The sequence below is a fragment of the Calypte anna genome, chromosome Z (assembly GCF_003957555.1).
Source record: "Calypte anna isolate BGI_N300 chromosome Z, bCalAnn1_v1.p, whole genome shotgun sequence".
Taxonomy (NCBI): Eukaryota; Metazoa; Chordata; class Aves; order Apodiformes; family Trochilidae; genus Calypte; species Calypte anna.
The window spans coordinates 59,600,761-59,615,348 of record NC_044274.1 but is presented as its reverse complement, the minus strand read 5'-3'; the positions used below and the strand labels follow the sequence as shown (position 1 = coordinate 59,615,348).

Here is a 14,588-nt window from a genome sequence, read left to right as displayed (position 1 = left end):
GAAGTCTACTAGCTGGTCATCTGTAAGAGGAGCTAGGAGCAGTCTGAAAAGGCAAAGCAACATGAGAGGAGGAAAAAAAAAATTTAAAAATTGAACAGGACCAAAGGCATATTTTTCCAAAGAGAAAGACAGTGCTTAAAGGGACCAAGAGAAGTGTGGCCTAACAGGTAATTTTCAACATGACTATTTTGTTTAAGGCAATAAAAAGACCCTGATCTCTCTGACTATCATGTTGCTTGCCTCTGGAGCTGCTTGTTCACCTCTTGCTGTTACCTCCTCCCACACACTCCTATTCATTATCACATCCAGCAGAGGTCTCATTTGTAATTGCTGTTCAGAGATCCTCTGATGCTTTTGCATAAATCCTTCAGTCTCCTTTTGCCACAGGGAAGGCCAAGATGTCAGATGTCAGACTCCAGGCTAGAGGTGAACAACTCATAGAAAATGCTCCATTCCAGGCTGGAGTGAAAATGTAGATATGTGAAGTACTTAGAGTGACAGACTTTTAGAAAAGGTTTCTTTCAGCCAAGAAATAACACAGGCCAAGAAAAACACAACACTTCATATGGAGAGGCAGATATACTGTCTATTCTACTTCAAAACAGCGTCTGTCAAGCCTGAATAAAAATTTAAGCCATATTTTGTAGTGTGACGATTACTCACATAGGGATGAAAACACTACAGGGATGATCACAAAACATCACTGTTTTCTTTCTGACTCACTCTTCCAGTAAAAAGCTGGATTTGTTAGTTGCCCTAGTAAAATTATTGTTGAATGTGGAGGATATTGCAAATTTCTATTCCAAAGTTGTTTCTAACTGTCTGGCTACAGGCACCCACAGAACTGTACATTTCTGTGCCCATTACTGTCTGTATCACACTGTTTCTGCAGCCATCACTGTGACCTGTTCCCAATTTAGCCATTCTTGCAGAATTTCTTGTCAGCTCTAGGAGGTAAAAAAAGTCGTAGGATGCAGGACTGTTGAATATTGAATAAGAGTGTCAGAAGCTTCCATGTCAAGGAGCATAATGGTGTGAAGGTATAAAAACAGCCACAAAAAGGCAGGTACTTTTAGACAGCAGCAGCAGCAGCCAGTCATAAGACAACTGCTCTGAAATTAGGGGAGTCTGTGGCACTACAGAGCTCAGAGCTCCAGACAATGTGCATGAAATACCATCAGACCTCAGAGACAGGGCTCGGTTGTAGCTATACATTAATTCAAACTTCTCAAAGTTAACTTTCCTTCTCCAAAAAGTTGTTACTGCAGAGTAGGTCCAAACTGAACACAGCAAATGTGTCCTAACCTCTGAATGTCAGATGGATAATTTTTGAAGCTGTACACAGTATATGCTTTTCATAATCACACTCTTCCATCATGATCAATTAACTGAACGTACTCCTAAAAGCAGGAAAATACTGAGGTTTCTGTTGAGACTGGTGTCAAAATAATGGAGTATCCATTGAACGGATGCAGTGTATTTATGAGTTTTAGTTTTGGTTTGATGTAGACAACAAGTTGGATGAATTTTATGACTACTAGACCACAGAGCTTAGTGTTAAGCATTTGTTCAAGTGCACTACTGAATCAGAGCCATGAAAGTGGACACCTGGCTTTAAGTGGACAATATAGGGCTTTGCTGAAAAGCAGTGGGCTTTTGTAAGTGCTTTATTGAATTGCCTTAATATATAAACCTCAGTTTTAAAAAAAAAAAAAGTTAACATAATATACCATGATTAGTTTTCTGAATCAAGACTTTTCTTTGGCTGAAACCCAGAGCAGTGAGAAAAATCTAAGATAAATTAGAGTTCTGCTACATTAGAAGCAATAACAGTGTCCAGAGGCATACTTGAACGATAACATCTGTTTCATCAGCAGATACCAATTAATCTTCATGAATAACAGATTGAAAAATGTCATTTAAATAAAAGATGGGTTCTAACAAGTACAATACATATACAAATGCCAACACAAACACTGAGGCAAAATACAAAATCCCCATTAAGCTAACTCCAAAATGGATGGACGAGGGGTGGTAAGAGCCACCCAGTGGCTTCTCAGAAACTACATTTATCGCCTCTGTTTCTGTGGGCAGAGCTATGACAGAGGATGTGCACTGGCCACATCTCATTTCAGCCTTGGAAACAGGCACACAAACCTCACAATGACTGCATACCAGGCTCTCTACCCTTGATGTCTGTTATGCAAACTGCCACCACTTTTCATTGGTGACCACGTTGTTGCTCCCAGTGCTTCCCAGCACCTTCCTTGTTTCCATGAGAATAAAGAGGGAAAAATATCAATGGGTGGGATTTTATGATCCATCCTGAATTCACCATCTCAGCCTAGGTACTATGAGAAGCATTCTTGGCTGCTTCAATAGCTCCTCAGGACATGACAAGCATCTTAGCCCAACTCATTCACAGCTTTCCTCATCCTTCTTTAGAGGCATTGAAAAACACTCTCAAGGTCACAATATTGGCCTTTCAAACTTCTTTTGTTCAGATATTGACCTCTCTTAAAAAGGCCACATCCAGCTATCAGAGTTGGAACAAGGTAACCTCTTGGCCTTGTCATTTCTTTGAGGCAGGACAGAGTCATACAGCTGAAAAAAGCAACCCAAAAGTGAGACCAGATAGGAGCAGAAAGGTTCTCTGGAAGCCTACAGCACCACATTTGAGGTTCTAGTCCAATACAGGTTGTGCATTCGATATGGCTAAGCCATGTCCTTTGTTCCTCAACTTTCACCTGAAAAATCAGCATCATGCTATGGATAATCCTTTCCAGTATGTAAAGAGATTCATGGTTGTGAGCTGCTCCAGTACTACAGTGAATAGGTGACACATACTGGAACTGGGTAGAAAAAGTCTGAAAAAAGTCACCCACAGCTTTTAGGTTGCTTCTTCCATCAAGAATGTTATGCCCTGGCAGGTGGCAACTATCTTTCTTTCTTCTATGTTTATTTAACATGGACTTTGTAACATGGTCATTCTCACTTCCTATTGCTCTACCAGTAGGAATTCTTTTTGATGTTTAATGAAAGGAAATGTTAAATAAACTCAAATGAAAGGCAGCTGCCATTGCATGGGTATAAGATTCGTGATGGCAGAGGCAACCTAAGAGCTGTGAGTTAGTGTTTCCAGACAGCATAAATACATCTGCAAACATTGCTCCTGGTGAGTCCATGGAGAACACAGCTTTTCAGCAAACCACTGGGTGGCAAGAGGCCAGCACAGTATTTACTTTCTTATTTGAGGTGCACTACATGCCAAGCATTTAGTTTCTACAAGGTGCAGTATTTCTGAAGAGAACAAATGAAATGACAGATGCTGAATTATTGAAAAACATTATACCACAAGAATCTACAATATATAAATAAGATTAATGAAAGGACTCCAGCATCTCCACAGCCTAAAGTCAGTGTGATTCAGGGGTGTGCTCTGGGTGAAGCACTGATCCATGTGTCTTTGTGAAACCACAATTGCCAGAACGATCACATAGCAAGATTTGAAACACCTTTGCAGCCAACTACTGTCCTCAGAAGTGCCATCAGCAGCCTGCAGCTCCCACAGATACCAGCATATGCTCCCCAACTTATCCATAAAACACTAATCTATCCATCAGGTTCTTCTGTTGTTTTGAGGGGAACGGCACAGAAGAGCAATGCTTTTTGAATGAAAGCCAGAGAAAGGCCAAAGCGCCAACAGCTGTGTGAAATCTGTAATTATATGATGTGTTGAACTCCCTGCCTGCTCTTTCTCTTTTGCAAAAAATATTTACTAGCAAAAGTGGGTTGTTAGGTTGTTTTTTGTTTTTTTGTTTTTTTATTACTAATATATTTTGCATTTATAGGAGACACATGAAGAAGAACAAAAAAAATAAAGGAGCTGATAAACACCAAATATGTAGGTTATTTTGCAGATTTATTTATATAAGAGATAGTATCAATGGTTTCCTGTCAAAAATTAAATCCAATGCTAGAACTTGAAGTTTATTCATGCATTGCAGTGTCACACAAGGACTGTATCAAAACACTGAAGCACTGATTGTGATAACTCAGTTAAAAAAATAAGTGACATTTTGATGAAAAATGGCATTGTACAAATCTTTTTTTGTCATTTCAATATTGTTGTTGGTTTACTCTTCAGCCGTGATTTAAATATACAGAGGTACATTTATAAGTACATAACTAAGTTTATATCCTGAAAACCCCAAATTTTGTCTTCTTCGTAGGTGCATTTAATGCTGCGCTAAGACTGAGGCCCAAAACCAGTCTTGTGTCAGCTGGATCAATAATTCCATCATCCCATAGTCTAGAAATAAAAAAAAAAACCAGAACAATCAAACAATTACAATTAGAGGAAATTCATATATACAATGGGTAGATTTTTAAGTACGTGAAGCTGGCAACAATTATGCTAAAGAAAATGGACTCAAGCTAAACTACACTTGAAGCTATGGAGCTGAATCACTTTATTCTCAATGAAATAGACTGGTGTGCATTATTTTGTGGAGTTTGTCTTCTAGAATGAAGTATAAATTTTGAATATATGAAGAACATGAGGTCTATGTATTTTAAACAAGAGACTGCATGCTTAATTTAAATCTGAAATCATTCCTTTAGAGAGAAGAGATCCTCTTTGTTTTTTAATATGCCCATGGAAAATGACTTCCAGTCAGTGATCTTTATGTTTCCATTAGGAATGCTGGTATTTTAAGGACTATGTCACATCATTGTTTATTCTATTCAGGCTGGTTCAGCTGCCAGATAGGGGTGATACAGGCCCTTACTCTTTCACCATTATGAAAGCCCAAGTAAATTTTTTTTCTGAAGTCCATTTCTGAACAACTGTAAGATAATCTCTTTCTTAACTCAGCCATGAAAACTGAGGCCCAATACCAGATTTGTGGTCATTAAATTATGAATGAGTAATTACCAAATTCCCAAGCCCCCCAAATTACAAACACCTATAAATAATTTCCTTGATATAAAACAAAGAATTACAGTTCCTAGTGACAGCTCCATCCTACCCAAAATAAAATTCAAGTCAAAACCCATAATAGGCCATAAAACTGTAAATATCACATAACTAATATCTCTCAGTAATATATTTACACAAGACACCACACCACTCACTGCAGCCCAATCTTGCTTCAATAAGCATGCATTTTCATCAGGGTCTGCAACACATATGCAGTATCTTTGTTTAAGACAGCGATGCTCCCCCACCCTGTATTTCCCTAGAGAGACTTATTTTTCATTCTTTTTTGAACTTCCTTCAGTTTTGGTTAATGTTTAATTTTTTGTCTGTGGAAAATTTTAAAATATAAGAAAGAGACATGAATAGGGAGCTAAGACTGACTCCTCTAAGAGAAAGCATTGCCATTCCTTTCTAACTGAAGTTTCCAGCTTTAAATTTCCTATTGTCTGAAGATTAATTGAAAAAGATCTATTAGACAGGAAATTATATATTTTGCACTCCTTTTGCAATACTAAATGTGCCAACATCACCCCCTAAAGAAAGAGTAACACAAACTCCACATAAATACACTCTGATAAGATCAAGCATCTGAGTGTTTTCCATCTTTATTTTACCATTTGCTGTGAAACTAATATATAAAAAACCAGATAAAAATACTAACAGTCTGACAATGTACACTTTTAATTTTACAACAAGTACATGCATCTATCCTAGGATGCACAAAGTTACATCAAATTCTTTTGGAGAAGACATACAAGAATTGTTGATACGTTCTGGATAATGTGGTAAGCTCCTGAAGTCTGTTTCCTGTGAATAACTCCTTTCCTAAGTGTACCTTTAAATTGAATGTAATAACCCACTCAATTTTTTTGGCATACTTTAACAATAGTTCGGTGAAAATAAACTCAGAGTGAGTGGTTCTTACCTGACAGCAAAAACAATCAGAAGTTTTAATGTAAAAAATAACCAGCAGATGACTTGATTGAGACCTCCTTAAAAATTGTTTGAAATCTCTTGTTTTTTTCCCAAGATGGAGGCTATAGTTGTTCATATAACCTAGCATGATAGAATGGGTTGGAGAGAGTATTTCCTATATTTTCAACATCATGAAGTACACAGTACTCAAGTTTAATGCACATGCTTTTTTTTCCCTTCTTTTTGTATTTTTGATCTTGATTTAGTTTTGATGAAAATAGTCATTTTACTCTGCTAAAGGCATGGAGAAGATCCATATTAAGAATAAAAAGTAAAGTAGGTTTGTGAGGCTATATCAACTACAATCCCTATGTTTTCTTAGGACCATGAAAAAAAACAGCCCTGTAAGAACAGTGTCAAATACAGTAATTTCCATTTTGAAGCAAATTTGGGGGTCTTGATTGTAGCACTTTTGCTTGTTCTGCATATCAACTTCCTTTAACAAACAATTGCAATTAACTTTTTTATTTATGAAAGACAATTAAATGGAATTATGGAATCCACATCTCTTAGAAATATTTAATAAATCTGCTAAGGGCCTGGGGAGAGTTGGCATGAACTGAGTAAAAAAAAGTGACCTACTAAATAAGGTATCTTCCAAGCTAGAACTGTAATGAACACTTCAAAACATTAAGCACATTTTCACAGCAGTTTCGGTTTTGTGTAACACAATTAACTTATATTGACAGCCACAAAGATTTTATGTTGCACAAAAGTCAAGCTGCCTTCATACTATCACCCCTGGCTTCTGCTTCTCTTTGTTTAAAGAAAACTGCATTCTCCACTGGAATGTAACATGAATAATTAAACTATCTATTAAAACCCCAGAACATGAGTCATGACTAGAGTCATAAAATATTTGTAACCAAGACACTGTGGGTAAACGAAATTAAGACCCCAAAAGTAAAACGTAATTTGTTATGATGAAAATCACTGAAATCCTTTCAGAAACCTGTAAGCAGATTAATATAACTCATTAAAAAGGATGCTGCCTAATGACTCCCTTTAATTAAGACTGTTCACTGTGAAGGTTCTAATCAAGTAATTGATTAAAGTTTGATTAGAAAATAAAACTGCAGGGAACAATATTGACATCCTGTACAAGTTATAATTCATAAGCAAAATTACATAAGCAGAGTAAATAGGGAAATTTGCTTGTATTTTAAGATCGTTAAGGCATTTTCCTTTCATCTCGTTATTACTGCTAAAAGCTTGATTAAAACGCTAATGAAGTAAACTGGAAGGGTGATGCAAATTTCAATGGACATGAGGGGTGTGGAAGGCTGCTCCCCACATGCCACACAAGAGAGTAAGAGGATGAAGCCTCCGAACTGGCTGCATCCAAGCAGCAATGCAGACAGCACTCTCCCTACCCATCTACCATGCTTTTCTTTCAGAAATGCAACACTGAGTTTTCTTGTTGGCCATTTTGATGGAAAGATGTTTTAGTTAGTTAGTGTTAGTTAGGATGTAACAAAACCAAGGCTGTCCAGATTCAGTTTCAAAACAGCACCCTGGCATTTCATTGATCTTTAGCTGGTTTTTTAGTTTAGTTTTTGGTTTTGTTTTTTAGATCTGTGCACATGAGGCGTTCTTTAGAGGAAAAGGAGCAGGTTACTTCTCCTTGACCTATAGCAAATGCTTGCCAATAATTAATGCTGCCTGACAAGTGGGTTGCTTCCAAAGTACAAAGTGGATAAATGCCTCCTTGAGGTACATTACTTGCAGCAAAAAGTATGATCCTACTTAATTTCATTGCTGCTTGGGCCACTTATTTCACAGTAATGAAAATTTTTGAGCTAGCCGTCTGAGACCTGGCCTAGGAATTATCAATAACTGGAAGAACAATGCACAGACATGATAACATTAGGAGGAAGGCATGAAATCAGGGCAGCAAACATTAATATCTACTGGTACACTACATCACCTCTACAAGACAGCAGGGTGCAATCAAGAACTCCTGAACAATGCAGAACAAACCTATATAGATTGGAGAGAAACCATTGGACTGTCTTGACCTGAGCTAGTCACACACTTTCTCACTAGCATGTCAGTGAGAAGCATTTAAATATCAGTAAAAAGAGGTATTTAACTTCTGCTAATTTTAGCCAGATGAACCACAGCAGGATTTTGGCTCCGATGGATGGCTTCATGTCCCAGGTGGGCTTATTAGCTCATCACATGAACCCAAACATATGCAATCAAAACCCACACTAGCTCTCAGCTAGCTCAGGTCTGTGAATGTTATTTTCCTTCCAACCTCCAGGAACAATAAAATCTAAATAGCTACCCTTTTTTTTTTAAATGTAGGACAGGATAGCTAGTGTTAAGGGCCCTTCCTCACCTCTAGGCTACTTACTGAGATGCCTTCTGGATTTGAAGTCATACTTCACAGAATGGTAAAATAAGATGGAATAGTAAACTGGTAACATGGTAACAGTGGCTCAGTAGAGAGCACAAACAATCAAGTTTCATGCTTAAAAACAACTGGGCATTATTAAAAATCTAGATTCTGAATTTTAAAATTCTAAATTTATTCCTGCATTTAAAACTACTTTCTTGCACATTAGCAACATACTGCTGTAAATACTGACAATATTCTGTTGGCTTTTGAGATAAGATAAGGTTTATATTGCTAATATAATCAATATATATAATGTTAAACTTTCAGTCATGAGTACAAAAAGACTATAACTGTTTCTCCAGTGAAAAATAATAATAAAAAAATTTTTAAAACCAAGATTAGTTTGACTAATTTTTAAAATGGGTTATTATATCAGTGTAAAACTATTGTCCTTAAAATCCAGTTATAAAAGATGATAATATGTGTTTTCATTTTTCCTTCTTGCCTCAGGGCACAAGGTTTTGTGACAAAGGTACTAGGGTTGACCCTTAAAGAGATAGCACAAAAGGTTTTTAACAGCTGACACCAAAAACCCTATGAAATTTAAATTGGTTAAAAACATTTAAAAAATTTTAAAGAAGTCAAAACCAGCATGCTCCCAGAAAGTCCATGCCAATAACAAATCAGGATTTCATAAAACTATCCTCATTTTTATATATAAACACACCAAAACACTGTGTCAAGGGGAGTTGCACACATGAATAAACCATATCTGTGAGTCAGTTCAGTGTCCCCACATAGAGCCTTTTCCAGAAAGAGACACCAAACAGTGATGGGACTCAAACCCTCCCTAAATCCATGAACCACATGCTATATGACTGTGACACTAAAATTTGCTTAGCTCATAGAATGGTTTGGACTGGAATATACCTTAAAGATCATCTACTTCTGAACCCCAGTCATGGAACCTCCCACTAGATCAGGTTGCTCCAAGCCCCATCCAACCTGGCCTTGAAAGCTTCCAAGGATGGGGGAGTCACAGGTTTCCTGGGCAACCTGTGCCAGTATCTCACCACCCTCATGGTGAAGAATGTCTTTTGCTATGTATCCTACTGAGAATGGCAAAGCTAAAATGGCAAGAGTTTCCACTTAATTAAGGCACTCATTTGACAAAATATTAATATGAGTATGGATCCCACATGTACCATTATTTCAGTTAAATCCATTCCCCTATGCCATTAATTTTATATCTTCCTTCAGATTATAATAAACAATTCACAAAGGAGATCACTGATGATATACTGCTGCTGTATTAAATTTGTCATACATTAGATTGAGCAGGTATCAAGTTAGACAAAAGGCTCCCAAGCTACTTCTCATATTGGTATCTCTACAACATTGGCAGACTATCTTGCACCCACCTATTGACATAATTTCTGCCCATGATGCCCACATCAAAATGTATTGTATCCCAACCAGTCTGAACTGAGTTTATTTCCAGACTTCCCAGGTAAGAAATTTTTCAGTATTTCTAATTCAGCTACACAAAACAGTATGTACAGCAGACCCCACAGCTGTATGAGACTAACACTCTTTCTGAAAAATGGGAAGCCACAGAGACACAGTAAAACCATGTTATTATATGTTATTCTCTATTATCATTAGCAGCTGAGCTACTACATACCACAAGCAGAAAAATGTGCAGGATGATAGAGGATGACACTAATGCAGAGTGACAATCAGGGGCCAAGAGAGCCTCCAAGCTCATTTCCAGAGGTTACAACCCAGGATGCCAGCTTGCTTCATTAGCTTAGCTAGTTCCTAGGCATTTACTAATTTTCTATTACCCTCGGCACAAAATGATGTGAAGGACTCCTCAAAACACATGAATATGCCTGCAGCCATCAGGTAATGCCCTATCCAAATTGCTATCATCCAGTGTAGTCACACACAAAGATCGTGACCTGAGATTCGCAGATGGCTTTAAGTCTTCCCAAAACCTCTCCTTTATCACTGGCCTATTCTGCTTGCAAAATCCCACTAGAATTAATTCTTCTTAAATACATGCAGCTAGTCATCACACTGTCTAATGGGCTTTAGAAAGGTGACCAGATAAAAGACTGAGGAGAATGTTACCAAACTTCACCAGAATAAAACACACTAAATACATTTTCCATGCTACGTATCATTGCTTACAAAACCAGCAGAATAATCCCTGCAAGTGCATGAGTTCTTCTGAAACAGGACATACTACAAAATCTCAGAGACAAGACAGAAAAAATTTGTACAGTTTGTTATGCTGTACTCCTGTAAATCCCACACAAACTTTGTTCCAGGTCACTCCGCTCTGCTATTATTCAACACCAAGATTTAGATGTTATTGCTATTTCCTGTGATTATGATTAAGTGTTAGAAAGGTAAATTACATGTCACCTTGCACTGGAATAATAAGGGTTTCCTTCCTCCTCAAACCTCCTAATGATTGGCTCTTTCAAAGCTGCTTCATCTGCTGGAGATAACTGGAAAAAAAAGGCAAATACACAAACACAGGTAGGTTACTCTTTAGTATTTTCTTCCACAGTGACAGGAGACGCAGCATCAAACTCAAATAAACTGCCTAAATCCTCTCCCTTTTTACCCCTGTCTACATATAATTACTGATTTAGTATATCTAACAAGGAAAATACCACTTTTCAAAATCGGTGTGTGGAAAAAAGGGAGTAAAAGTATATTTAACTTTTACTTTCTTATACTTAACTTTAAGGATATATGGGGATTGGCATCTGAAAAATTACTGAAGCTACTGTACTGAAAAAAACCCCCAACATTCTGAGTTGCTTTGGGCAAGACTTTTTAATAAAGCAAGTCTGTGCTACTCTAACACTGTGTATCGCTGTGATACTGAGTGGCCCCACTGCAATTCAGAAAATTTTGAAGTTTCTAACACATCTTACTGAAATTTACTACAATTGTTTTTCTCAAACTTCTTTCTTGGTACGATCCTATCAATCTTAGCAGATTGGGGAAATAAAGACAGAGGGACTTGAGGGCAAATATATTCTATCCAGAGAATACACAAGTGTAGAAAAGAGATCTGTTGAGATTACATGTACATACTGCTTCATTATTCTGAATAACTGCCAGGAAATTTTAAGACATCACAGTCAAATCCCTTCTCATGGTTATAAGGCACCAGTATAAACATAAAACATGTAATTTAAAAAACACAGTAAAAATATAGAGAAAAAATAGAAAATATTATTAAACAAGATACTACTAATTTACAAAAAAAACATTGATACAGGTCAAAACCTCCACAGACTTCTGAAATTTTAAGGTCATGATTTTCAGTCACAGAATAATTTGAAGGTCAGCTTTCTTTAAAACTGACAACTTCTAATATAATTAGCATGACACTTCATTCTCACATATTCCTCCTCACACTCACAAATCAGGGAGCATCTCAGGCTGCTCATCTTGTGTAGAATTAAAAACATGGTGCACAAAATACAGAAAGATGATACAAGAGATAATCCTCCTTTTAAGCAAACATGAGACATGAATATTCTTCACATTTAGAAGACGTAAACAATAGCATTTCACAAATGCTTTGTGTTTGTCAGTGCCTGAGGTCACATTGGGAAAATGATAGTTTGTTGATGTCTCACTCTGTGACATCCTTTCCTAGCTTGTAATGGGAGCAGTGAAACAATAAATAATGATGACATTACTGCAAATGAAAGAAGAAAGATGTACCTGTTTTCCCTCCCTTGCTTTTCGGTCCTTTGCTATTGTAGCTAGAACAGTTGCAGCTTGCTCTCCTCCCATCACGGATATGCGAGCATTTGGCCACAAATAAAGAAATCTTGGGCTGAAAAAATAAATAATAAATTTCAAAGGAAGGCACTGCTTCATTTCTGAGTTAAGAAGTAATTCTCACTCAGCTAAGAACTCCTTTTTATGCATGACAATCTTACAATATCTAAAGAATGCAAATTGATGTATTTCAATGGTTGCTTTTAATTTCTTTTACTCAAGCCCTTTCAAATTTATTTCCTTTTTTTTTCCTGAGTTTTATTATTTCACAGTCTCCCTAGGAATTTTTTCTCTTTAAAAATATCACCAATAACTTTAACTGTATCAGGGACCTTGAAAAATGAAAAATGAACTTATGTGAATTTTGTTCGAACAGTTAAAAAAATAAATCCCTAAAGGTTCTGAAAACATTAGGCATAAAATGCTTAAAATGAATAAGGACTTTTTCAACAAGCTGATACTATTCATATAAATGCAGAATTAAGGCCCACCAAGACTGCCTAATTATTGTTCAGGACTGTACAATTTTTCTTCCATGAGCTAGAACCAGGAGAAAAGCATCTCAGCATGGTTACTTGTCAGGAGATCTCCATCAGCACCTAATTCAAGGTTAATCATGATCTCACCAATCTCTACAGATTTGTCAGATTTTTATTTAGTTATGACCACATTCACTGATATCTATATTGTTTTCTAAATAGCAAAAGTTCTGATAGAGTTCAGATAGTTCTCCAGAATGGTATTCCAAGGTTATCTTCTCTTAAGATGGTCTTGTATCTTAATTTGAAGCAACACTTACCTATATGCTCTTCCACACATTCCATAGTTTCCAGCTCCAAAAGAACCACCAATAATCACTGTTATCTTAGGTACACTGGCGCAAGCTACAGCAGTTACCATCTTGGCACCATCTTTTGCTATCCCTCCAGCTTCATATTCTCTACCAACCATGAAACCTAAAGAATTACAATATGGACAAAAAAAGTCACTGACTTTATATTACTATACTGTGCTATACATGCAAAGAAAAAAAGCCCAAAAAACAAATTATAAGGCAAAGCCTTCAGCATCTTCTGATGGGCTGCTTTCAGAACAGGCTGGAGATGTAGGTACACTGAAGCACACAAGATTCTGCCTAAGAGTCATGGCCTCTGGAGTTAAGAGTAAAGCCTACAACATAGTGAAACTTCAAAATATTGAGTTTATTCACCTGTAATATTCTGTAAAAACACAATGGGAATATTTCTCTGGCAACACAATTGGATAAAATGTGTACCCTGTGGAGAGGAAAGAAAAAAAATAAAAGTAAGCCATCAGAAGTTGAATCAGTTAAGCTATCACTACCAGCATTCTGATGTCTGTGACAAGTCTCCTTTCACTGAAATCCGTGGGAGTACTTGCACCACAAAATGCTGTACTGCTACTGCTCAACCAAAGTCAACTGCAAAACATGCATTCACACTGTTGCAAAAGTAAGAAAATGCCAAAAGCAAGTGAGTTCAAGGGTTAAGCATAAATAAAATCCTTCAAAAGCATTACTGCGTTGAAAAGCTCAACTGTTTTGACTCTGATAGGATGCAGCTACACAGTCGGCTTCACAGCACAGCATCTTACAACAAGTTCTGTAAGACTCTGTCATGGGCATTAAGACATCCAGTCAGAAAAAAATAGTTCCCCATTTCCTGTACAAAATAAAATTATTCTCTAAAGTTGTGAAAGGTCAACGTGTTTGCTCAGTTGTTGCAGGTGCTGTTAACACTCGATTCGATTCCTTCCCTCAGAGCAGATGCCCTCTATCTATTTTCTACGAAAAGACTCTTTTACCTAGCAAAGATAAAAATAGTAGTGGACAAGCTTCTGCTTCAACTAGAAATAATGTAAATCAGTAAAGTTCCTCAGGTCATTTAAGCCCTGCTGGTAAAAAATAGGTATGCACAGGAACTGAAAAAATCTCTAACCTCTTCACAATAAAAAAACCAGCAAAAATTATAAAAAGAAAATAAAAAAGAAAAATCGTAACACATTAGCTTTATCTGGCTATTTCAGAGAAGTGCTCAACAATAGTGACAATCATGGGAAAAAGGTGCGTCACAACTCATTACAAAAAAAGCAGGAAAAAAAAAATATTGTGAGATGATGATGCCTACAGAGGCAATATCATCTACAAAAGTCACTCTAGAAATGAAACAAATGAAACTTTACCATCTCCTCCTACAATACTGATATGCCAGCAACAGCCAGCAGAGGAAGATTCCTTACATTTTTTCCTTTGCTAGGAAGAAAGATTGAAGCACTAAATTATTAGAAAAATACAAAAACCGTTACAAATACTGAAGAAATTATTTTCAACTTGGGAATAATTGCCTTAATGCTAGCTGAAAAGAATGTCACTTAACTGCAGTGCTCCAAGTTAAGCATACATGAAATTCAAATTCAAACTTCATGTATCATTTTATTACAGAGATAAATCAA

General features: G+C 36.8%; 1 protein-coding gene across 2 annotated transcripts in view; it reads right to left on the bottom strand.

The window, feature by feature from the left end:
* Positions 1-3,903: 3,903 nt before the first annotated feature.
* The window catches only part of MCCC2 (methylcrotonoyl-CoA carboxylase 2), a 34,929-nt gene continuing 24,244 nt past the window's right edge, over positions 3,904-14,588 (bottom strand). For both annotated transcript variants that reach the window (XM_030467105.1, XM_030467106.1), the window contains 5 exons: positions 13,327-13,393; positions 12,916-13,072; positions 12,057-12,171; positions 10,734-10,819; positions 3,904-4,312 (listed from right to left, as the gene is read on the bottom strand). In XM_030467105.1, the coding sequence (XP_030322965.1) occupies positions 4,195-4,312; positions 10,734-10,819; positions 12,057-12,171; positions 12,916-13,072; positions 13,327-13,393 (543 nt within the window). In that variant the 3' untranslated portion in view covers positions 3,904-4,194. The remainder of the gene's footprint in view (positions 4,313-10,733; positions 10,820-12,056; positions 12,172-12,915; positions 13,073-13,326; positions 13,394-14,588) is intronic.